Source organism: Camelus ferus, chromosome 21 (genome assembly GCF_009834535.1).
Source record: "Camelus ferus isolate YT-003-E chromosome 21, BCGSAC_Cfer_1.0, whole genome shotgun sequence".
In the NCBI taxonomy this organism is placed as follows: Eukaryota; Metazoa; Chordata; class Mammalia; order Artiodactyla; family Camelidae; genus Camelus; species Camelus ferus.
In genome coordinates this window covers 20,823,795-20,846,350 of record NC_045716.1, presented here as the reverse complement: position 1 = coordinate 20,846,350, position 22,556 = coordinate 20,823,795, and the positions used below count along the sequence as shown (strand labels likewise).

The 22,556-nt window shown below is 56.5% G+C and overlaps 1 protein-coding gene across 2 annotated transcripts; it reads left to right on the top strand.

The window, feature by feature from the left end:
- Positions 1-778: 778 nt before the first annotated feature.
- On the top strand, positions 779-18,813 carry NTRK1 (neurotrophic receptor tyrosine kinase 1). Of its 2 annotated transcripts, XM_032463999.1 has the most exons (17): positions 779-1,024; positions 4,181-4,255; positions 4,551-4,622; positions 6,231-6,299; positions 7,003-7,148; positions 7,389-7,531; positions 9,811-9,943; positions 11,278-11,604; positions 12,041-12,058; positions 12,230-12,282; positions 12,557-12,659; positions 13,162-13,308; positions 13,621-13,751; positions 13,955-14,127; positions 16,418-16,658; positions 17,018-17,176; positions 18,487-18,813. In XM_032463999.1, exons 1-17 carry the CDS (start codon positions 813-815, stop codon positions 18,670-18,672), a joined length of 2,388 nt encoding a protein of 795 aa, XP_032319890.1. In that variant the 5' UTR covers positions 779-812; the 3' UTR covers positions 18,673-18,813. The 2 variants fall into 2 exon arrangements, with proteins under 2 accessions (XP_032319890.1, XP_032319891.1); XM_032464000.1 differs by lacking the exon at positions 12,041-12,058.
- Positions 18,814-22,556: the final 3,743 nt, after the last annotated feature.

The window sequence follows — 22,556 nt, the reverse complement described above, 5'->3', positions numbered from 1 at the left end:
CTGGGGGCCAGTACTGGCTGGCTGGGGTCAGAGGCTGACGCTGGGTCGCGAGGCGCCGTGCAGTGGGGGCTGCAGAGCGCGCCCCTACCCACCCAACACCCGCCGAGCTCACACCTTTGCGTGCAGGCTTCTAGCGCCACCCTGTGGCCTCTCATGGAAATAGGAGTCTCGGCTCCCCAGTCTACAGTTCTCCGGCTCTTTGGGGACGACACCTTTCCTTTCTCTGTCTCTTCTGTGTTTTCCGTCCCCAGGTCCTGCGTTTGGTCTTTTCGGGGCCCCTTCCCATTTCTTTCTAGGGTTTAGAGAGTGTTTTATCTAATTTATCCCAAATGACATACACACTCCATCAGGCACGCACACTATAAGGAGTGAGATCTGAGGCTAGGGGCTGGCTTGGATGACCTGGAGGGCAACATTTCCCAAGCTCAGTCGTCTTCCCTCCCCCCTAAAAGCAGCTGCTTTAGGCTGGGAAAAATAATGTATCAACTTCCCAGTACCCCTCACCCAACCCCAGCAGACACCTCTGTGGCCGCATCTCCTAGTGCTGGGGGGACCCTTGGGGAGAAGGCTGGTCCGTGGGGGGGTGGGGGTGGGCCTGAGATGGATGGGGAAGGGTTGGGGGCTTTGAAGAGGAGGGGGAAGGATTGGAGCCAGAGGGGGCGGGGCGGGGCCGGGCGGGGGCCGCTGGCTCCGCCCTTTCCTGGCGGCTGGGTCTTTAACACCGCCCCGCGCACATGTCGGGGGAGGCCCGGCGGCGGCGGCTAGAAGCGCACAGACGGCGGCCCGGCCGGGGCGAGGCGGGCGCCGCCGCGATGCTGCGAGGCGGACGGCGCTGGCAGCTCGGCGGGCACGGCCGGGCTGCGGGACCTGGCAGCCTGCTGGCCTGGCTGATGCTGGCATCTGCGGGCGCCGCATCCTGCCCCGATGTCTGCTGCCCCCACGGCCCTTCTGGGCTGCGCTGCACCCGGGCGGGGACCCTAGATAGCCTCCGCCACCTGCCGGGCGCCGAGAACCTGACGGAGCTGTGAGTGTCTGGCGGGCGAGGGGGCGCGAGGATTGGTGGGCATAACCGTGCCCCGTGGGCGCGGACTTGCAGCCTGCCTGCTGGGTCAGGAGGGGCGGGCGCGGCGGGAGGCTGATACACTGCGCGGCCCTCGGCTGTGCCTCAGCTTTCCTCCACTGCCCTGGCAGCCTCCGCAGGTACTGCCTGGACGTCGCCTAGGACTCAGGGCAGCTGCAGCGCTAGCTTCGGAGACTCCAGCAAGGGAGGCTCTCCGTGGACCAGATCTGAGAGAGCCTAGCCTTCTAGAAACCGCTTTCTGGAGCTTAGCCAGAAGCCCACCCTCTGCTCCATGAAGGGGGTAGTTAGCTGCAGAAAATTCCGCTCCCCCCATCCCTGGTTTGGCACCCTTACCATTTCCCCTCTGCAAGGAGAAAACAGCCCCTTTGGGTTTCTTGTCATGACCAGGCAACGCCAACTCCTCCCCCTGGAACTGAGGATTGAACTGGAATAGGTGGGAGGTGGCGAGGAGCCATAACTTGGTGATTGAGCTCTCTTCTCCCCATTTCCCCCCATCTCTTGTCCCCACCACCTCTTGATTTGCATGTAGGAAATGAGACCCCCTCCTAGCTTCCCTCTCCCCACCCCCATCTCCATCACCATCCTTATCTTCTTACTCTGAGCAAGGAGTCAGGGCCCTTGCTGAGAGACTGTCCTCCCTTCCCAACTCAAAACTGGGAGGAATCTCCAGCATTTGCAGTACTCTGACATCCTGCAGTAATTGGTTACAAAATGCTCAAGTACTTTTTAACAGCTGGTGAACCCATGGGAGTAGTCTGTAATAACTGGCCTAGAGGTACTCAAGCATCACATGGTGATGGCTAGAAAATATCTGAGTATTCTATGTGGCTGGTGGGGCCAGCAAGACTTCTAGAAGAGAGAGGAAGCGCTAGAATATCTTCCTCCTGCAGCCTGGGGTTAGAGAGTGGACAAGGAGCCCTGGCCTCATGCGGTGACGGGCTGGAAGGTGTCTTAGACAGGGGCCATTGATGTCTGGAAGTTTCTTGAGCAGCCTGCGATAATTGGCACTGAGTTACTCGGATAGCTCATGGTGCTTAATGGGAAGATACTCAGTCTTGCTCTCTAATGGCGCTAGAGAGACCATGAAGAGAGGAGATGGCCTGGCTTTGGTCTGGACCTAGGTGTTTGCATGATGGAAGGGGGCCTGAGATCCAGGCTGCCACCTCCAGTCCTGTGCACTCAGCACTCTGGGCATTCAAAGCAGGACCCAGGCTCCTGAATGCTCCCCATCAGTGCTGTCTTTTCCTGATTCACTTCCAAGCCCCCAGTGGGTCCAGTCCGGTGGGGTAGGGGGTGGAGCATGGGCAGACTGGGGCTGGGGACTGGGAGGCATGCAGAGTGGTGAGCTGAGCTGTCCCTCTGGGTGGGGCAGCAGTTAACCCCCCCTCCCCTGCAGAGCTAACGAGGAGATAATGGACTCGAATAGAAAGATTGATTATGGAATCCAAACAAATGAGGCAGCTTTGAGCACGCTGCCTGACAGTTTGCACACACCCGGTCACACGACGTTCTCACCCCCTCCTGGGGTCCCTGCAGCTCTAAGCCCACTTGGCAGGGGCTGGCGGGGTGGTGGGGGGTGGCACAGGGACCTGCTCTGCCTCAGAGTCACTGGTGTTTACTCTCTAGGCCTCAGGGGACTGAGGACCTCGTACCCTGCTGTCCTGCGGGGCCAAGGCTGAGAAGGGGTCGGGGCATGGGTCGCTCAGGCTGGTCCTGGTTCCCACAAGTTGAGGAAAGTCAGGGTAGAAGCAGTGAGTCAGGGGCCCCTGTGTGTTTGGGGGGGGGCGGGGGGGCCCTGACGTGCCACTGCAGGGCAGCTGATGTCTCAGGAACTCCCTGGCGTGCTGGATCTGGAAGCTGGGCAGGGCCCAGGGCATCAGAAATCCCCCCTCTCTACCTGCCTGTTTTTACTTCTTTCTTTCTCTTCTCCCTATCTTGCTTTCTGTCCTTACCTATCTGTCTCTCTGTCTCCCTTTCCTTATCTTTCTCCTTGTCTGTCTCTGTCTCTCTCTACTAGTCTCCTCCTGTCAGTTCCTCTTCCTAGGAGTCTCTGTTTCGCTCTTTGTTTTTCTGACCACCCCTGCTCCCCCGTCGCCCCCCTGAGCCTTCTATTGCTCTCTCACTGTGTAAGTCAGCCAGTCACTGCCTCTTCACTGCCCCCAATTCTGACTCCCTCCTCTCATTGCCCCTCTCCTCCTTCCTGGGTCCCTCCTGTGTAGGAAGGGGTTCAAGGGGTCCCTGACTGACAGCCTATGCCTGTCACTTGCTCTGCTGAAAGATGGCGGGGGAGGGGGAGATGAGGGGTTGCTGCTTGAGTGTGGGGAGGGGCCCAAGGCTTTGAGGGGGAGAGGGTGGTGTATGTGTGTGTTGTGTGTGTGTGTCTGTGCAGCAGTATAGGTGAGCCCAGACAGAGGTCCCTGGGCAAGCATGTTTGGGAGCACAGATTTACATGGCCAAGGGTTCCTTTGTGCTGGGTGGGGCAGTGGCAGCGCTGAGCATAGGCCCTTGTGGAAGCAAGTGTTTCGGCATGACCCCCCATTGTTGAGCGTGTGCAGGAGAGGCTCTGTGTATAAAAGCAGAACACCAAACTGCATGTGGACTTTTGTGTGTTTCTGAATGTGCATATGCCCACTCCTTTTCACACCGGTGTGTGTGTGCATAAGGGCTGCGTGGCTATGTGTGTCCACGTGGGAGAGTGTGAGACGCGCATGTGCACACCTGTGGGCTCATTATGCATGCGCGGATGTGTGTCAGGAGGTGCATCTCTGTGTCTATGTTTACACCTCTGTGTGTGTGTGCGTGCCTGAGTGTGAGAGTGTGCATGTGTGATGGTGTGAGGATGCATGCCTGCATGTGGCTGTATGACCGCGTGTGAGGCAGTGTGTCCTTGTGCGTATGTGGATACATGTGTTTGTGTGCCTGCCTGTGCGTGTGTACACGTGTAAACAGGTCTCTGCATGGTTGGGTGTGTACAAGTGCATGTGTGCATAGGACTGTGCATTCATGCATGTGGGCGTGTGATTGTAAGAAAGGGAGGTGGGTGTGGGGAACTCGAGTCAGGGCCTGGGCCCCTATGACTCCTGTCCCCTCTCCCCACAGCTACATCGAGAACCAGCAGCAGCTGCAGCATCTGAAGCTCAGTGACCTGAGGGGCCTGGGGGAGCTGAGAAATCTGTGAGGGGCTGGGGACTGTGTGGGTGTGGGGCTCACAGAACCTGGGGGACCTGAGGGTTGGGGAGGGCTCAAGGGCACTAGGGGCCTGGGAGATCCTGAGAGGCTGAGGACTGAGGGGCTGGAGGACTTTGGAGAGCTCAGGAGTCTTTGGGGTCCGGGGTGGCTGAGGAAGCCAGGAGGGGGATGGGGAGGGGTCGAGGGCTAGGCCCTGGGGACCGGGGGGCTGGCCTGGGCAGAGAGCCAGGGCCCAGGGCAGCCACGGCCCTGGGCGCTGATCCCGCTGCACCCTCCCCAGCACCATCGTGAAGAGCGGTCTCCGTTTCGTGGCGCCAGATGCCTTCCATTACACTCCTCGGCTCCATCGCCTGTGAGTGGCCGGGGCTGGGCAGAGGGGGTGGGAGGACACCTAGGCTGGATGGCTAATGGGCTTGGCTCTCCCCGGGGGACCCTTTTGAGGAAGGCCCCAGCCTGGTCAGGGAAGTCGTTGCACCCATCCTCCTGGGCCTTCTCTCAGCTCCTTCAGGGTTGGCAGTGCTCTCAACTCCCACCCTGGCCAGCTAGAAGGTCCTGCTTCCCGTCTCCCTTCCATGCTTCGTGCTACAGGGACACTGCCTCATTTTCCTTCCCGGGGTTCAGATCCACACCCAGCCAAAGGGAGCATGAATCAGGAGCAGGACTCCAGGCTCTGGCCAGGACTCCATCTCCCATCCTGGCCCCTGGTAGCCTGGGAGCTGGCGTATCCAATCTGCCACTTGGGAGTCACAGCTCCCCCTCCTGTCAAAGATGGGGAGGGTCAAGGGTGGGCAGGAGAAATCTCCAAAGGAGAGACCCTTAGAGTCCCTCGCAGCCCCTCCCTGGTCTTCTGAGGACAGGAGTTCAGCTCATCCTCCCCCCCACGGGCAGGCGGAGAGATAGGAATTGTGGTGGGAGCCTGTCACTTACGGAGTTGTACTGGGTACCCAAACTCTATTGTGTGCTGTGATTTAACGGCAATAAAATAAGATGTTACCTCACTGACTCACTGGGGCTAAAAATGTGTATTCCGTAACGCCTCACAAGACTTATGTCAGTGAATCTTCATAATCAACCTGGTGAGAGAGACAGAGTCATCCCCATTTTATAGCTGAGGATTCTGGGAATCAGAGAGGTTATATATCTGGGCTGAGGCCACACAGCTGTAAGTGGCGGGTCAGAACCGCACTCAGCTCTGTCTGGCACCGAAGTGGGTAGTCTTTCTTATCCTGTGTGGTGGCCACTCTCCAACTCAGCCCCCACAAACTGGAGGACAACTGGGACAGGTGAGGGGTCAGGGAAGGCCCCTCAGAGGCAGAGGGTCGCAGGAGTGGCAGCCTGGTGCAGGACACAGACTACTGAGGATCTAAACCAGCTTCCTGTGTGGCCTGGAGCCGGCCCCTCCCTGAACTCGCTTTCTTTGTCTCTACAACTAGGGGGCCGGGGACATGGGGTCCCTTCCAGCCAACTTTCCTTAGTCCCTGAGGAGGGGGAGGAAGGAGGAGAGGGAAGGGGACCCGGGGAAGGACTCTGAGATCCTTGGCATTCAGTAGGGGGCCAGGGAGTGTGGGAGCCCAGGCTGCCCCTGCTTCTCTGGCCCCGTCCTGGGCTCTGTGGGCAGGGAGCACAGATGGAGCCTCTGCCCCCAGCTGGGGCCTCAGCACTTTGCCAGCTGGGGCCAAGGGTGGGGGAGGGGGAGCGGCTGTTCCCTCAGAGCCCCTGCTCTGGGGTCTGGGGAGGGGGTTAAGTGGGGTTAACCCTTGTTGTCCCAGGGAGAAGAGTGGAACTCAAAGAGGCTCCCCAGCCCCCCCACCCAATGCCTCCTCGGGCTAATTCTAGTTGCCAGGGTTTGGGGGGTTCGGCAGATGTCAGCTTCCTCTTGGCTCCTCCCCTCCCTCACACTGGGTCAGAGCGAGGTCGGGTCACTCACAGGGTCTGTCTGCTCTGTCTCAACCCCCCACAGGAACCTCTCCTTCAATGCTCTGGAGTCTCTCTCCTGGAAAACTGTCCAGGGCCTCTCCTTACAGGAACTGTGAGTGTGGGGGCTTCCAGGGGCAAGAGCAGCAAGTATGTGTGTGACTGTGCGATGTGTGTGCCCACAGGCACTTGCGCCTCTGTGTGAAGGCATGTCACCGTGTCTCTGCGGAACTGTGGGCTTCCCACTGGGGACTGTGTGTTTGGCTGTGAGCTGAGATGAGGGACGATACATGCCTGTGAACCAACCCCCTCACAGCAGAGACTGCAGGCCCACCCGTTGAGGGGGTTATTACCCTGGGGGGTGTTGGTGGAGAGCTGGCCTGGATGACTGATTCTGTGTGTTCTCAGGAGGCTGGGGGCTGGCACGGTTCTCTTGGCCTGTGCGCATGGGCACATCGGCCCCCATTCCTAGCACACCATGCTCGTGGGACTGGTGGGAAAGCAGAGGTCTGTGTGTGCCTGGTGGGCACCTAAGGCCTCTGGGTCACTCTGGAAGGTCTTGTCTCCCTGCTCGGAGCCTGTACCTGGCTAGTCACCCTGGGGAGCCCAGGGTGAGGGAGTTCCATGTAGCCCACAGCTATCTTTGACTTTCTGCATTCTGTTTCTTTTAACAATGTCTTGTTACTGAGGTCCATGAGAGGACCTTCTCCTGGGTCCCCACTCCTTCACCCTGCTGTCTAATGCATTCCTTCTTGCTGTAGTACTCCCTCCACACCGGCCCTGCCCCTGACTCTCTCGGTGTCCCCTGCACCCACCAGAGTCCTGTCGGGGAACCCTCTGCGCTGTTCCTGTGCCCTGCTCTGGCTGCAGCGCTGGGAGGAGGAGGGGCTGGGCGGAGTGCGGGAGCAGAAGCTGCAGTGTCCTGGGCAGGGGCCCCTTGCCCTCATGTCCAACACAAGCTGCGGTAGGTCCTGGAGGTGGTGTGAGGGGCTGGGGAAGAGAGCGACGTGTTTGGGGAGAGGGCACAGCGGGGCTCAGGGATGAGCCCTGAAGTGGGGCAGGGGAGCAGACATTGGTAAGAGCTGGGGGAAACTGAAGGTTGAGGCAGAATCACCAAGGAGGGTGGGGGAAGAAGCGTTGCCCTCTGGCAGGGCTCTGAGGCCACTCCCGGCTCTAACACCCCTTGGGCATCCTGGCCGAGCAGGTGCGCCCACGCTGAAGGTCCAGATGCCCAATGCCTCCGTGGACGTGGGGGACGACGTGTTGCTGCAGTGCCAGGTGGAGGGGCAGGGCCTGGAGCAGGCTGGCTGGGTCCTCACGGAGCTGGAGGAGTCAGCCACAGTGATGGTGAGAAGCCCCCCCCCCGCCCTCGTGCCCCCTTCCTGATTCGTGGCCTGGGCAGGGCACAGGGGACAGAGACAGGGAAAGAGAGACAACTAGTAAGAAGCACACAGAGAGTGAGGGATGGACAGAGATGGTTTAGATCCATGGTACCTGGGTGTCGGGCAGCCGCAGGCACACACATGCCCTCAGGGCAGGCCCTGTACCAGCGAGGACCCCAGGCTCTGCTGATCCACTGATCTGCCAGGACTTAGGCCCCTACTCTGGGAACACACTGCTGGCTACAAGAGAGAGTCACAGAGCCCTCACATATTGGAGCTGAGCAGGGAGAAGCCAACAGACCATCTCTTCCATCCACCTCTTTTCTAGATAAGGAAACTGAGAACCAGGGAGAGGGCACAATATTTGTGGTCCTGCACCCAGGCCAGTTCCTGAGGGCCTTCTGGTCATTTTCTAGAGGTTCTGGAAGCAACATCCTCTTAGGTGGGTGATGAGCATAATCAGTAAAGGTGGCACAGGTCTGGTTCCAGCTCTCTCATTAATTAATTCTTGGAGTGACTTTTGGAAAAATCTCTCAGTCTACCTGCACTTTGGTTTTCTTAACTATCAACTGAGGAGGTGGCCATGAAGATCTTCTGATGTCCTGCCTGCTTCTGGGCACTCTCTGGCCTCTATCTCTTGTCTCCAGATCTGTATTTTTGGGCCCCTTCCCACATCTTGCCCTTTGTCCTCAGGCTGGTGATGGGCAGCTGAGAGTAGCCATAAGTGACTCAAGAGGTCTCACTGACAAGGTCAACAGGGGCCAACAGTGGACTGTGCTCCCGACAAAGCTGGCCCTATGTGGGTGAACACACAGGGTTCAGCCCCCGGGAGGAGCTGGGCCAGTGAAAACAGGGGTGTGGTGTTCAGTTTGGAGTCCCTTGCTTTGAGAAGGGAGTCAACTCCAGAGTTGCTGGTGGTCCCTGGAAGAATATTGAAGGAGGAACCCCTGGAGCCCTGAGCAGGGAACCAGACATGATGGAGGGACCATCAGTCACTGAGTGGTTCCTCCTCTCCCAGAGATCAAAGTGAGTGATGGAAATTGGACAAGGCAGAAGCAAGAGGCCGGCCATGACCATCTGTGGAGGGACCTTGGATCATTTATCTGTTTTAGCAAATTCCAGGTTTTACTTTTCTCTTTGGGAGATTTCCATGTTTGTTACCACTTCCGTTTTCTGGAGAATTTCTATAGAAAAGCCACACCCTTACTGGTTTAAACGGAGGAGAGGGGAGGCTGGTCACCCTCAGGAGAGTGAAGGGTGGCAGAGCATCTCTAAGGGAAGAGTTAATGGGACCCCATGCCCCAGGGTGACTTGGAGGAGATGGGGCAGCTGAGAGAGAAGCTTAGACAGGGCTTCCCTTTGGGGTGGCTGGAACCCAGAGCTTGCACAAGAGGCTGGAGAACTCCTCTGGAATCTTTGAACTCATTCCAGTGGAAGCCCAGGGAAACTTCACTTCCTTGGCATTTATTTAAGGGAGTCCGCATTTACAAAATTTCCAGATAAATCAGATTTGTCCGCTGCTTCATTAATTTCCATCATTTTATGAAAATAGCTTTCTAAAATGTCCAGTTATTTTTGTCTACCTTTTCAGCTTACAAAATAAGAAAATCTTGGTTCAGCAAGATTAAGAATTGTCTTAAGGTCGTACAATTTCCACATGTCTGAGGTGTCTTAGGAAGAGAATCTGAATCTGATTCAATCTTTTGATGATTCTAAATCAAGTCACCTAGTCTAACTTCACTCTCTTTTTTCATCTGCCAAAGGCAGTCATCATGCGGCTGCTGTTGCTTCCAACTGCTGCCCTGTCATCAGCGCCATCTCTTTGTTTCTGATCTTCCTTGGGCTGAGACTAGATTTCTTAGAACTATGTGTAAAATAAGAATGAGCAGGTGGTGAGGTCCTAGTTAGTTTTCCAATTGGTTGTGTGTATTTGGTGCTTGGGATTTGTGACATCTATTTAGCGGTTCAGATGGGTGGTTTTACGCCAATTTTGGGGTTATTGATTATGTTCTAGATTTTTCAGATCATTAAATAAGTGATCCGGGAGAGTCTGCAAACAGGCTCTAAAGGAGCCGTTTTCTGCTGTATTCTCTCCCACAACTCCTTTTCCTCCCTCCCCAGCCCTCCCCTCTTTTCCATCTGGAGCCAGAGGGGCTCCCCAAAGACATCAGCTCCAGACCCCCTGCCTCCAGCCTGAAGCCAGCTGAAGGTCTTCTTGATTTTCCCCTCTCTTCCTTGACCCAGCAATCTGGGAGTCTGCCGTCCTTGGGACTAACCCTGGCCAATGTCACCAGTGACCTCAACAGGAAGAACGTGACATGCTGGGCGGAGAATGACGTGGGCCGGGCTGAAGTCTCTGTCCAGGTCAACGTCTCCTGTGAGTCCCACTGACTGCCCCTGCAGCCACCCCCATCCCTTCTTCCCTGAAAAGAGGATGTGAGGGTGGGGGGGGCTGGAGGAAAGGGGTGGGATGTGTGTCTCCACAGCTGCTCCCTCCCAGCTGTTTCCAGATTCCCATGAAAACCTGATCCTTTGAGGGAAGTCCTGGGGGCTTGTCAAGGCCAGAGGGACTGAGATGGATTTCTTTTTGGCCCCCTGCCCAAGTCTTGCTACCTGAGGCCCTCAACGCCAGCTGGCTGCCCGTTCTCACTGCTCCACTGTATTTCTTCACATCCATCCCTCCATAGGACTTTCACCCTACATCCTAGTTTTAAAAGAAGAAATTCCCCATCTGAGTTCCTTTTTAGGGCCCACTGCCTAATTTCTCTAGGCCTGCCAACAAATTATTTAAAACCGTCTACGTTACATAATTTTTCTTCTTTTATTGTGGAACAAAACACATAGATATGTACATAAAACATACACACTTTAAACAATAATTATTCTTACCAGCACTTCAGAAGACACTCCCTTCCTCTCCCCATTCAGAACCCCATCCTCCTCCTTCACCACATTCTGGCTTTTGTGATAATCATTTCCTTGCTTTTAAAAATAATTTTACACACATATGCTTCCCTATCAATATAGTTTGGTTTCACCCATCTGTGCATTATATAAGTGGAATCATACCTTGTATATTATTTTGTGTGTTTTTTCTGCTCAACATTATATTTGTAAGATTCATCCATGTTAACGGGAGTAACTATTAGTTCATTCAGTTCACTGCTGGATATTATTCCACTGTATGAGTGCTAGAATTCCAGGATCAGTTGTATATGTTTATATATTTAAAAAATTTTTTTCTATTATGGAGGGGCTTTTGCTTCTTTCAGGTTAGGTCTATTTCAAACCCACAACTTTTTCAAAAACTTTTCTGGGTTTTTTTCTTTTTTTTTGGCTTGCTTGATGTTCAGCCCCCCCCCCCCCCCGATCTTCTTAAACTTGTTTACGCTTAATTTTTCTAGCTCCCTCATCGGAAAGACTCCATGTCTAATTTCCATAAGCTGGTACCCTACTTCTCTAGGACTGTTTCTTATTTACTTTAAACCCACCGCTTACGTTCTTTAAGCTTCTGGATTTTATACACCTGCTGCCTGATTTATTTAAGATTTACTGTCAACTTTCTTCAAAACGTCCCTCCTTGTGAATTTCTTAGGGCCCCTACCAGTTTCTCTTAGGCCCGCCCCCTGATTTCCGGCCACACCCCCACCCCACCCTGGACTTGTCAGGTCTTCCCCCTGACTTCCAGCCGTCCCTCACTCTGGCCCGCAGTCCCAGCCAGCGTGCATCTGCACACAGCAGTGGAGCAGCACCACTGGTGCATCCCCTTCACGGTGGATGGGCAGCCCGCGCCCTCTCTGCGCTGGCTCTTCAACGGCTCCGTGCTCAATGAGACCAGCTTCATCTTCACCGAGTTCCTGGAGCCGGCCGCCAACGAGACCGTGCGGCACGGCTGCCTGCGCCTCAACCAGCCCACCCACGTCAACAACGGCAACTACACGCTGCTGGCTACCAACCCCCTGGGCCAGGCCGCCGCCTCCGTCATGGCCGCCTTCATGGACAACCCTTTTGAGTTCAACCCTGAGGACCCCATCCCCGGTGTGAGGGCCACCCTGAACCCTGCCCCTGCTCCCTGGGCTCCACCTGGGTACAGATCCAGGTGTCCAGGAAGCCTGGCCCACTTCCTGCTGTGATCCTGACTTCAGAAGTTGGCGTGCCTGGTCCTGGACAAAAAGGAGCCTGAAGTTCTGGTGTCCAGCTCTGCACTGGCCTCCTTGCCCCTGCCTCCCTCAAGCCCCGGGAGTCCTGAACCCCTGAGCTCCTCCATTCACTTGGGCTGGCTGAAGAGAGAGCCAGGGACCAGGGCATCCATGGGCCAGCTGGAAAAGGGCCGTGTGCATCTTCCCTCGATGGTCCAGCAGCTCCACTTCCCCATCCTACCCCCACCCCAAGAAGGGATGAGTCCCAGAGAGGGAAGGGGGCTCAATGCTCTTTTCCCCGATCTGATCGCTTTCTCTCCTCCCTCCTGCTGCAGTCTCCTTCTCGCCAGTGGGTGAGTAGCCCAGGCTGGAGGGCAGGTTCTGTCTGGTCCCTGGAGCTGCAGCTGGGGCAGAGGGGACAGTTAACCTGATCCCTGAGGGGTCTGCTGGGACCAGAGTGGGGCGTTGGTGGAGGAGACACAGTGTGTGCCAAGGCAAATCCTTCCTGCCCTGTGTCCCCACAGACACCAACAGCACGTCTGGAGACCCAGTGGAGAAGGATGAAACACCTTTTGGGGTGAGCATGGGAAGTGGAAACTTGTCCAGGGCTTGGGACCAGGTGGCTGGGCTAGAGGCTGCATGTTATTTCTGGTCAGAGCACGGAGAACACTAGAGTCTGGCCTGAGCTCAGTCAGCGACCCTCACGGCCACGGCCCTGGGCCCCAGAGGAGGAGGAGGCAGGTCTGGGGGCCTGGCTCTGGGCATCTGTGCAGGATGGAGAAACAGTTTGCTGTGGTGGGGCTCTGAGAATGCAGGAGAACCCCCAGATCTAACCACCCCACCACACCCAGGTCTCGATGGCTGTGGGCCTGGCTGTCTTTGCCTGTCTCTTCCTTTCTACGATGTTCCTTGTGCTCAACAAATGTGGACGGAGGAACAAGTTTGGGATCAACCGTGAGTGGGGGGCTACAGAGGGGCTGTCCGTGGGTCTGTCCCACTAGCTTTGTTTCCTACTGACTCTTCCTGACTCTGTCCTCTGTGTGGGGGCCTGTGTACACATGGAGTTCTAGCCGGTGTGTGTTGGGGATCTCTGAAGGCCTGGCTGTGGGGCTTGTGAGTGTGTGTTGGGGCTGGGGTTGGGGTAGTTTCAGAGGTAGCAGCTGCTAATTGGTGGCTGGATTGTAGTCAAACACTAAGTGGGTCTGGGAGGTCTGAGCTCTGCTGGGGGACGGTGGGGGAGTTCTCTGGTGGCCCATGGGGCCTGGGGTTGGACAGGAGCCAGACAGAGAATGGCCACAGTGCCTCCCCTTCCCCCTGCCTGCTGTCTTGCTGCCTAGCTCTTCTGTTCCTCCTCTGCAAGTCATAAGTTGGTGTCACCTGGCACCCTGAAACCTGGCAGGAGCCAAGGTGAGTGCCTGGGCTGTGATCCCTCCATGTGACTGTGTCTCCTCCTCAGGCCCCGCTGTGCTGGCTCCAGAGGATGGACTGGCCATGTCCCTGCATTTCATGACTTTGGGTGGCAGCTCCTTGTCTCCCACCGAGGGCAAAGGCTCTGGGCTCCAAGGCCACATCATTGAGAACCCACAATACTTCAGTGACGCCTGTGAGGGGCTATATGTTGGGTCAAGGGTTGGGACGAGCTAATTGTGTGTGCGTGTGTGTGAAGATGCCCCTGTGTCATCACCTTTGCCCACCCTAGGCCTGAACAAGCCTTCCCTCCCACCCCACCCCCCCAACCCGTGACCACATCACATCATGGGGCTTGGTAGAGTGAAGGCTCAGTTTCAGTCCCCGTCCTCCCCCTTTCCTGGCACCCTTGTGCAGAGCGCAGCCCTGCTGGACAGTCCTGTCCTCGCCCCTACTCCCTTCTTCCCAAGACTGGGGTTCTTGTCTGATCCTGCCAGCCCCTCCCCAGGTGTCCGTCACATCAAGCGACGAGATATCGTCCTCAAGTGGGAGCTGGGCGAGGGCGCCTTTGGGAAGGTCTTCCTTGCCGAGTGCCACAACCTGCTGCCTGAGCAGGACAAGATGCTAGTGGCCGTCAAGGTAAGACCTTGGCCATGAGGTACCATTGGCCTTGGGCCCACCTCCCAGAGCACCATCATTCCAGGATGGGATGCTCAGGCTGAGGGTGGGAGGCCAGGGTCTGGTGAGGTTCAGGACTCAAGGGTGGGTGGGGGGGCCAACTTGGATGTGGGGAGGCTGAGGCTGGGCCCCCACCCAGTCCCGTCCCCACCCCTACCATCCAGGCGCTGAAGGAGGCATCTGAGAGTGCTCGGCAGGACTTCCAGCGGGAGGCCGAGCTGCTCACCATGCTGCAGCACCAGCACATCGTGCGCTTCTTCGGTGTCTGCACCGAGGGCCGCCCTCTGCTCATGGTCTTTGAGTACATGCGGCATGGTGACCTCAACCGCTTCCTCCGGTACGAGGGTCTGGCCCTGGTGCTGGCCCTGGCCCCTCGTCCCTACCCTAGTTGCACATCCTTGTTTGTCTGCTGAACTGTGGGAGGACATCAAGAAAGAGAAGGAGGGTAAGGCTCCTGTTCCCCAGGAGCTCTGAGGCAGATGTGTGAATGTGGGGAGAGTCCGTGCAGAGGACAGACTGGCAATGGTCAGGGAGGCTGCAATAGCAGAAGTCAAGAGCTGGCCCTTCAGGATGGGGCCGGGGAGGGGGATTTGCAAGGAGTGTGTACGTACCTGTGTGTGGCACGCAGAAGCCAGGCCTGGCGAGGTGGCCGTTTAAATAACTACAATCACAGCGATAACAGATACTTATCAGGCACTTTGTGTTCCAGGCTCTGTGTTATATATTTTATAATTCATTCTTATTATGACTGTATGTGCTTATACATATGTATCTGTAAAATAATATAAATTCATATTTATTTGTCATAGTCTCCAAGCATATATGGAAATTTATACTTGAAGACACTTACCCAAAATTCATTTCTTTGGCTTTGGACAGAACAACTCTACGTTTACTAATTTGTACTGATAATTTTAGCAACTTCAAGAAATGTACCTATTTCACAGAGGAGGCTTAGAGAGGTTAAGTGACTGACCTAAGGGCACAAAGGTAGCAAGTGGTCCAGGGGAATGTGACCCCAGGCAGAGCCCTGCTCTAAACCCCTGACTGTGATGGTCACTTGTTCTTTTCCTTGAGTTCTTCTCCGATGAGATGGGCCCCCTGGAGGATGAGGCAGCGTGAGGCAGGGAAAGGGCCAGAGTTTGGAATCATCTGTGACTTATTAGCTAAGCCTTCTTTGCCAAGTGGCTTTCCTCTCTGGCCTCAGTTTCCCCACCAGTGAGAAGGACAACAGAGGACTGAGTTTCTGGATAAGTGTGTTTATCCAGTTGATGGTCGTGATTTGGCCCCCAAACATCCCCTTGGGAGTGATAGGTCATCTGTGTCATCCGGCCGCAGAATTTAGCCGGGAGAGACCCCAGTCTGAGCTTATCTTGAGGATGGGGAGGAGCCAATGGAGGATGTGGAGCAGGAGGGAGGTGAGGCCAGACCTGAGGTTAAGAGTGGAGGTGGACTGGCTCAGAGCAACCCAAGTCAAGAGGAGGCCAGAGAGAAGCCCTTCTTCTTGCTGACCAGACACCTGGTGGGCCCCGTGCTAGGTACCGGGATGCAAGCCAGGACAAGCTGCCATCTGGGGCTCAGGACGTGGGAAAAGCAGCTTTATATGGTGAACAGAGCACAGGGAAACCAAAGGAGCACAGGGAAACCAAAGGATCATGAAAACTCTTAGACATGGAGTTTCCCCTAGGAGGGGCCATCCGTTCCTCCTTGCCTCTGAGCCTTCACCTCTGCCTGGCACACTGGGCTTCCCTCCCAGCCACTTCACCCACCCCTGTCCCTGATCCCTTCAAGTGGCTTACCCACCACCCTTCCTAAGGGCTTGAGTCTCAGTTTAGATGTCTCTTCCTCCGGGAGGCCTACCCTGACTTCTTCCACCCCTACCCTGAGTGCCCATCAGGTGCCCCTTACACTGTGCTGCTGTAACCCGTTTATCTGCATCCTACCATTCACTGTGGCCCTGGTGCTTGGCACGTCAGGGAAGCTTAACTAAATGGATGAGGAGAAAGTTGGTCAGTAGGAAAGGGCAGTACTGACAAAGCCATCAGCTCAGGCAAAGGCTCAGAAGAAGGAGTATTTGGGGAATGGAGATGAATCATCTGGGACTGGTCTGGAGTGGTGTTTGTGGAGAGGAAGGGGCGTCCTGGAAACCTTTGGAAGGAAGGAGGACCCCATGGCAATGGCTGGATATTGAGGGCAAAGGTGAGAGAGACAGGAATCAAGACCTCCTAGGTTTTGGGATCACAGCCTGAGTGAGGGAGGTTCCCTTCACTGAGGCAGGGGCAGGCTTGGGGGAAGATGTTGAGCATCTTGGCAAGGGCTGAGTCAGAGGTGCAACTGGGCAAGAGATGTAGCGGCCGGTGGGCAGCTAGATGCTAGTGTTGGAATTCAAGGGGGCTGGTGTGAGGGGGGCATGAATGTGCAAAGGGTAGGCCCTAGTGGAAGCTCTGGAGGTGAGCACACCGGCAGCCCCATCCCAGCCCTTCCAGACAGCTGCCTCCCCTGTCCTTCCCTTCCTGCATTCCTGGAGTCCCCCCCCCACCCCCCCAGCTCCCAGGGCTCCCCTTCCTCGGGCTCCTGGGGGTTGTCTCCTCTCAGCCCACGCCCTTCTCCCTCACTCTTTCTCGAAGGTCCCACGGGCCTGATGCCAAGCTGTTGGCTGGCGGGGAGGACGTGGCTCCAGGTCCCCTGGGCTTGGGGCAGCTGCTGGCCGTGGCTAGCCAGGTCGCTGCGGGGATGGTGTACTTGGCGGGTCTGCACTTCGTGCATCGGGACCTGGCCACGCGCAACTGTCTGGTGGGTCAGGGACTAGTGGTCAAGATCGGCGATTTCGGCATGAGCAGGGATATCTACAGCACCGACTATTACCGCGTAAGGATCTTTGGTCCCAACCCCTCCCCCAGCAACCAAACTATAAGCACGCTGATGCCGAGCGCCCCTCCGAGAGCCATCCCTTGCTGGGCACGCCCTCCTCTTCCTCGGGCGGTGCGGGGTCTGAGACTCTCTGGCTCTGGTTTGTAAGCCTCCTCCTACCTCCTCGGCCCCCAGTGGAGGAGGGTCTGTCTCCACTATCCCGGACAGAAACGGCACCATCGGTTTTTCCCTCAGCTCTGGGCAGGAGAGCCACTTCAATTTATTTTTGATGATGGGGCTGGGGGCAGGTCTGCGCCAGGAGAGGCTGTCGGGGGCGGGCGCCCCCTGGAGGTGACGCAGCGCCCGCCCGCCTGCAGGTGGGAGGCCGCACCATGCTGCCCATCCGCTGGATGCCGCCCGAGAGCATCCTCTACCGCAAGTTCACCACCGAGAGCGACGTGTGGAGCTTCGGCGTGGTGCTCTGGGAGATTTTCACCTACGGCAAGCAACCCTGGTACCAGCTCTCCAACACCGAGGTCAGCCCTGCCCCGTGGCTCACTCCCTGCCGACCACCCCCTTCCTTGCCTGCCACCCCTTCCCTTCCTCTTCGAGTCCCCTTTTCAGGGAATTCTGTCCCCTTCAGCCCCTCATCCCACTGCCAGCCTGGCACCCATCCAGCATCCTGCTGACACTGCTCTCTCCACCCCAACCCTGTTCTTTTCTCACCGTCTTCTCTCTCCTATTCTAACTGGCTCCTGGGGGAATCTCAAAGCACTTTATAAATGGAGCCCAGACCCCCATCTATAGCTGCATTTTATAGACCTAATAGGCATTATCAGGATGGAAGGGAGGGGCAGGGGAAAAGGAACACAGCACAAGAGGGCCTGACACTGCAGCAGGAAGGCTAGAGGTTAGACTGTAAGAGGGACAGTCCTGCCCCCTCCCTCTGCCCTCCTGGCTGGACACGGCCAGAGCAGGCCCCAGGTGTTCCGTCTTCCAGAGCAGCTCCCCCAACCCCCTCCTTGGCTCGCAGCTGTCAGTTTCCATTTCTCCTTCTAATGCAGTCTGCTCCCTGGAGGCTGGTGGGGTGGGGGAGAGGGTTATAGATTTTAATTTTCTCAAGCACTGAGAGAAGGAATGGAATTAGTGCCTGCCCATAACCCAAGTCCTCTAATGGGGCGGGAGGGATGAAGGGGGGAAGAGGCTCCAGGCCCCTTCAAACATCTCCCTGCCACCATCTCTCCTTCTTTGGATCTCTGAGCTGTACTAGCAGTCCTTCCTGGAGTCTAACTTTGATCCTTCATGCTGCAGTTTCTTTTCAGAGGAGCTAGGTCTCCACAGAGTGATACCTACTGAAGAGAAAAAGAAGTGGGCTTGCTCTCTACCTTAAAATGCAAGTCAGCCATTTTTCAAGGCCTTTGCCTGCAATGCTGCTCTATTTTCTTTGTGCCCTCTGGGACTGAGAGATAGAAGACCCTTCCCTTTTTCCATTCAACCCTCAATTCTAAGCTGATGGATTTGGCAAATGCCTTGACCCCTCCCCTTCTTCAAGCCCACCTGGCAAGTCTTCTGAGGGTCTGATTCCAGCCCTTTGGGAAGCAATCCTACTCCAGCCCAACCTTCCTAGGTCTATCTAGCCTTAATCCTTCCCACTGCTCAGTGTCAGAGTGGAGAGGAATCTTGGGATTCACTGCATCCTTTCAGATTATTAGTAGCCACGAGGCCCAGACATGTTGTGTAATCTTTGGGAGCCTCAGTGAGGCAGGGGCAGTGCTGACTGAGCCTGGCCTCACCATCTTGCCTCCTGCCCAGTGTACCCTCTTCTCTTTCCCTCTTGTGGCCCCAGGCGATCGAGTGCATCACGCAGGGACGTGAGCTGGAGCGGCCGCGTGCCTGTCCACCAGAGGTCTACGCCATTATGCGGGGCTGCTGGCAGCGGGAGCCCCAGCAACGCCACAGCATCAAGGATGTGCATGCTCGGCTCCAAGCCCTGGTCCAGGCGCCTCCTGTATACCTGGACGTCCTGGGCTAGGAGGCTGGCCCGGGGGCTGGGGCTGGGTAGCGGGAATACTGCGGCCTGCCCACAGCATCCCCCATGGCTCCCAGCAGCCCTAGGGTGATCTCAAAGCATCTAACTCACCCTCAGCATGCAGGAGGGGACAGGTAGGGCCTGAGTGTGGAGGACATTACTGCTTCTCTAGGCGGGGTTCCATCATAGCAATTATATTTATTATCCCTTGGCTGTGTCTCTTGCCAGTTCTTGGGATGGCGTCGTTCTGGGAGGGGAGACTGGGACTCAGGTTGGGGATGACTCTCTGGGATCCCACCCCTCTCTGGTTACCCTCGGCTACCACCCTACTCCATGCAGCTATCGCCTCCACCTTGTGGCCATGGTTTGCCTCCTAGTACTATGGTCATCTTGTTCGCCTAATGGTGAGGCAGTCTCAGGTCAGACTTCCCAGACCTTCAGACCGTAATTTCCTGTCTATTTCTTGTTCAGGAAGGCTGGTGATGCAGTGGGAGGGATGGAAGTTAGATGTTGTGGTGGACAGGATAGGAGCGTTAGTGGGATGAGTCTTCCTTGTGCTGATGTACCTAGAACAGAGCAAGCACACAGTAGGACAAATGGTTGAGGGAGGGGGAGAGGTTGCATGTGTGCATGATGTGTGTGTGTGTGTTGTGTGGACATGTGGCAGGGACAGGGAAGGAGCAGGATAAGGGAATGGCTGAGGGAGGCAGGACCCCTTGTTCCTTCCCCTCTATCCATCTTCTTGGCTCTAAGTGCTTTGAGATCAGCATCTGGAGGCCAGGTCCTGAGCAAGGTGGCCATTTCCTAAGGACAAAGCCATCTCCCCATCCCATTCTGCCCGAGGGATGAGGCAGGCTCTCCCTTCTCCTCTGTCCCTTGGAACACCACCGGCCTAACTGAGCGTCTTGAGGCTTCTTCTAGCTCTGAGGCTGGGTGAGGTCCCCCATCCCAGGACCTGGGCCCTGCCCCATCTTCCTCATCCTGGAGCCAAGGAGGAGCACATTTCCCCCACCCTTAGCCCCATCACTTCCAATCACCTGCCCAGCTCCTGCAATAACCCATGCTCCCCATGGCTCCTCAGGGCTAATGGCGTGGCTGTCTCATGTCCCTGGGTGCCCAGCTCCCCCGCCACGGTGATTCAATCTGGGTCTTATCACCCCTAGGCCTAGCCCGATGGTGTCTGCCTCTTGTCCATGCTGCTTAGTGCTAATGGAGGTCTGACCCAGCGCTGCAGGCTGATTGATGAAGGGGAGTCTGGTCCCTGAGGGCCAAGTCCACAGGCCCTCCTCTCATGCCCTGGGATGGGTGAAGCTGCCGCTATACCACCCCAGGGGTGGGGAGGGCTTAAAGCAGAAGTGATTAGGAGGAGAAGGGGTGGGAACATGCTGGGAGAGACCGGTTCACTAACAGGTGAGCCCAGACAGGTGCAGAGAGAGAAACGTGGTGGGTGGGGGGGGGAACAGGACCTACAGACAAGACTGAAGAGAGGGTGCAAACAGAGGAGAAAGACAGAGACACACAGATGGATGGATACAGATGGAGAGACAGAGGCGCAGATGAGCGGTGTAAACAGACACAGGTGGGACAAGCAGCTGAATCAGACGGTGTCCTGGAGGACAGCATGGCCCCCTGGGGGGCATTTTCTTGAGCCTCCCTTCAGGGCCGAGGAGGAAGGTGGGACACACTTCCAACCTTGGAGACTGTGGGTAGATACACAGGGGGCCTGGGGTTTGGCCCACATTAAGCCAAAGCATCACTGCAGCAGAGAGGATGGAGGTCAGGTAGCAGAAGGGACCTGCTGTGGAGCATTTCCAAGGTGCAGAGCATTAGGGCATCAGAGGCTCTTAAAACCGCAGCTGGAGGTATTGCTGGAAAAGCTGGGCAGGTGAGGTGAGGGGTTCTGGGAACCAGGTCAGGACAGCGAACGGGAAATTCCGGGACAGCACGGGAGAGGGAACTGGATAGCTTTCCTCGATCTGGGAACAGAAGCTGAAGCCAGTCGCTTTGACCCCTTCAGGCAATCGGGGTCTGGGGCCTTGCCCTGGGTGGTGAGTTGGGGGCTCGAACCCACACTGCCAGCTTCATGGCCTCCTTCCCCTTCACTGATGGACACACAGATGAGCACACTGACAGGCACACCAGCCGACCCCACACAACCAGGCACGTACGTGCAAACATGTACACACACACAGCACTGCCCCCCAACTCATAACTGTTGGATTCCATTGTCATTGGTGCTCCCCTCCTCCTCGCTGTGGCACGTGCCCCCTCCCTGTTAACTACCTGCTGGCTGTGCCAAGTCCATTAACTGCCCGCCCCCCCCCGACACCCTCCCACACACACCAGGGGCTGAGCACGAGCTGAGACGAACGCCTGAGGGGTATCAGTGGAATGGGACCCTGAAGACCCCATGGGGAGCTGGGACAAGGACAGCCACCTAAGGCCGTAGGGATCGGACATCTGGGTTCCCCAGACCTGGCTTGGGTTGCTCCATCTACCCCTCCCTCTCGGAGACGGCTGTCTTGGTTGGGAAACAGAGACTTAGAAGAGATGGTGGGTACTGCAAGAAAGCATTGAGTGAAAGAACCCAGAACTCCCCTCTCTAATGAAGCTTCTGTCAGCTCCTCCACAGGGCTCTGGAGAGAAGGAATCAGTGGTGCAGAAGCCCATGTGGCTCCCTGGGGGCCCGGGGCAGGGGATAGGCTCTCTACAGAACCCAGGGGTCCAAGCCTTCCAAGCCAGACCCCTCAGCCACCCTAACCAGCCTCTGCCTCCTTCCTGCCTGCTCCCTCGGGGGCTGGATTCCCGACAGGAGAGCAGAGCATCTGTTAAGGTTTCCAGGAACAGTGCAGGCAGATTGCTGGACCAGTCTGGGTGGAGAATGTCCTGTCCTGTGTCCCCTTGAACCCTCAAGCTGAAGAGAGATCCTAGAGAAAATTCCAGTTTCCATAGGTCCTGGGCTCTCCAAGTATCAGCTGGAGAAATCCTGTCTTGCCCAATTCCTAAAGTGGCCTTGGACAGGCTGCCCAATGAGAGAGGGACTGACAGCCCCAGGGGGAGCCTGGACCAAGAAATCCCAACTTTCTGTCTACCACCAGGCAGTCCACCCCCCAGGGGAGAGGGAAGTGATTCCACGGCTCCAAGCATCAGTCCCCTCCCAGACTGCCTCTCTCTGTCCCCTCACCCCCACCTCAGCTCTGATGACTCCAGTGCTAAGATGGAAAGTTTGAGCAGCTCTGGCTTTGGGGCAGTGAGAGGGAGAGAGACCTGGAGCCAGGAGAGACACAGACGAGACAGGACCAGGGATGCAGGAGGAGCCCACGGAGGCAAAGAGGGACAAGGAGACGGAGAGAGGGGACAGCCGGGTCAGTGCAGAGAAGAGGTGTGTGCATAGGGCACGGAGCAAAAAGCAGAGGGCTCGAGATGCACGACAGAGCCCCAGGGCCGTGGGTTTTACTCTGAGCCCTGCCTCTAGTCAAGCCCTTGGACCAAAAAACTCTTCAGCCCACCTTCTGCTCTGCTGGGTCCCTTCTTCTTCCAGGGCTAGATTCCCTGGAGGTGAAGCTTCTAGACTCTGCAGCCAGAGTGCCTGGTTCTGCACCTACCAGCTATGTGATGTTGAACAAGTTACTCAGCCTTTCTGTGCCTTAGTGTCCTCCTCTACAAAATGCGGATAAGAATAGCACTAACCTCTTAAGGTCCTTATCAGGTTAAACAAGCCTCATGTGTAAAGCTCTTCCGACGGGGCCTGGCTTGTGGTAGGTGCTGTGTGTTTGCTGCTTTCTTTCCTCTTTCCCACTCTCCCCTCTCCTTTTTCACCTTCTCTCTCTATCTTATCACAGGCTTTGAGCATCCTAGTCCCGGGCCTGGCCCTGGTCTTTGGGGTG

Excerpts from the sequence above, each read along its gene's own strand:
- NTRK1 (XM_032463999.1), top strand. The coding sequence starts at position 813 with ATGCTGCGAGGCGGACGGCGCTGGCAGCTCGGCGGGCACGGCCGGGCT. Across the intron at positions 4,256-4,550 it reads CTGGGGGAGCTGAGAAATCT|CACCATCGTGAAGAGCGGTC; the intron begins GTGAGGGGCTGG and ends CACCCTCCCCAG. Across the intron at positions 6,300-7,002 it reads GGCCTCTCCTTACAGGAACT|AGTCCTGTCGGGGAACCCTC; the intron begins GTGAGTGTGGGG and ends TGCACCCACCAG.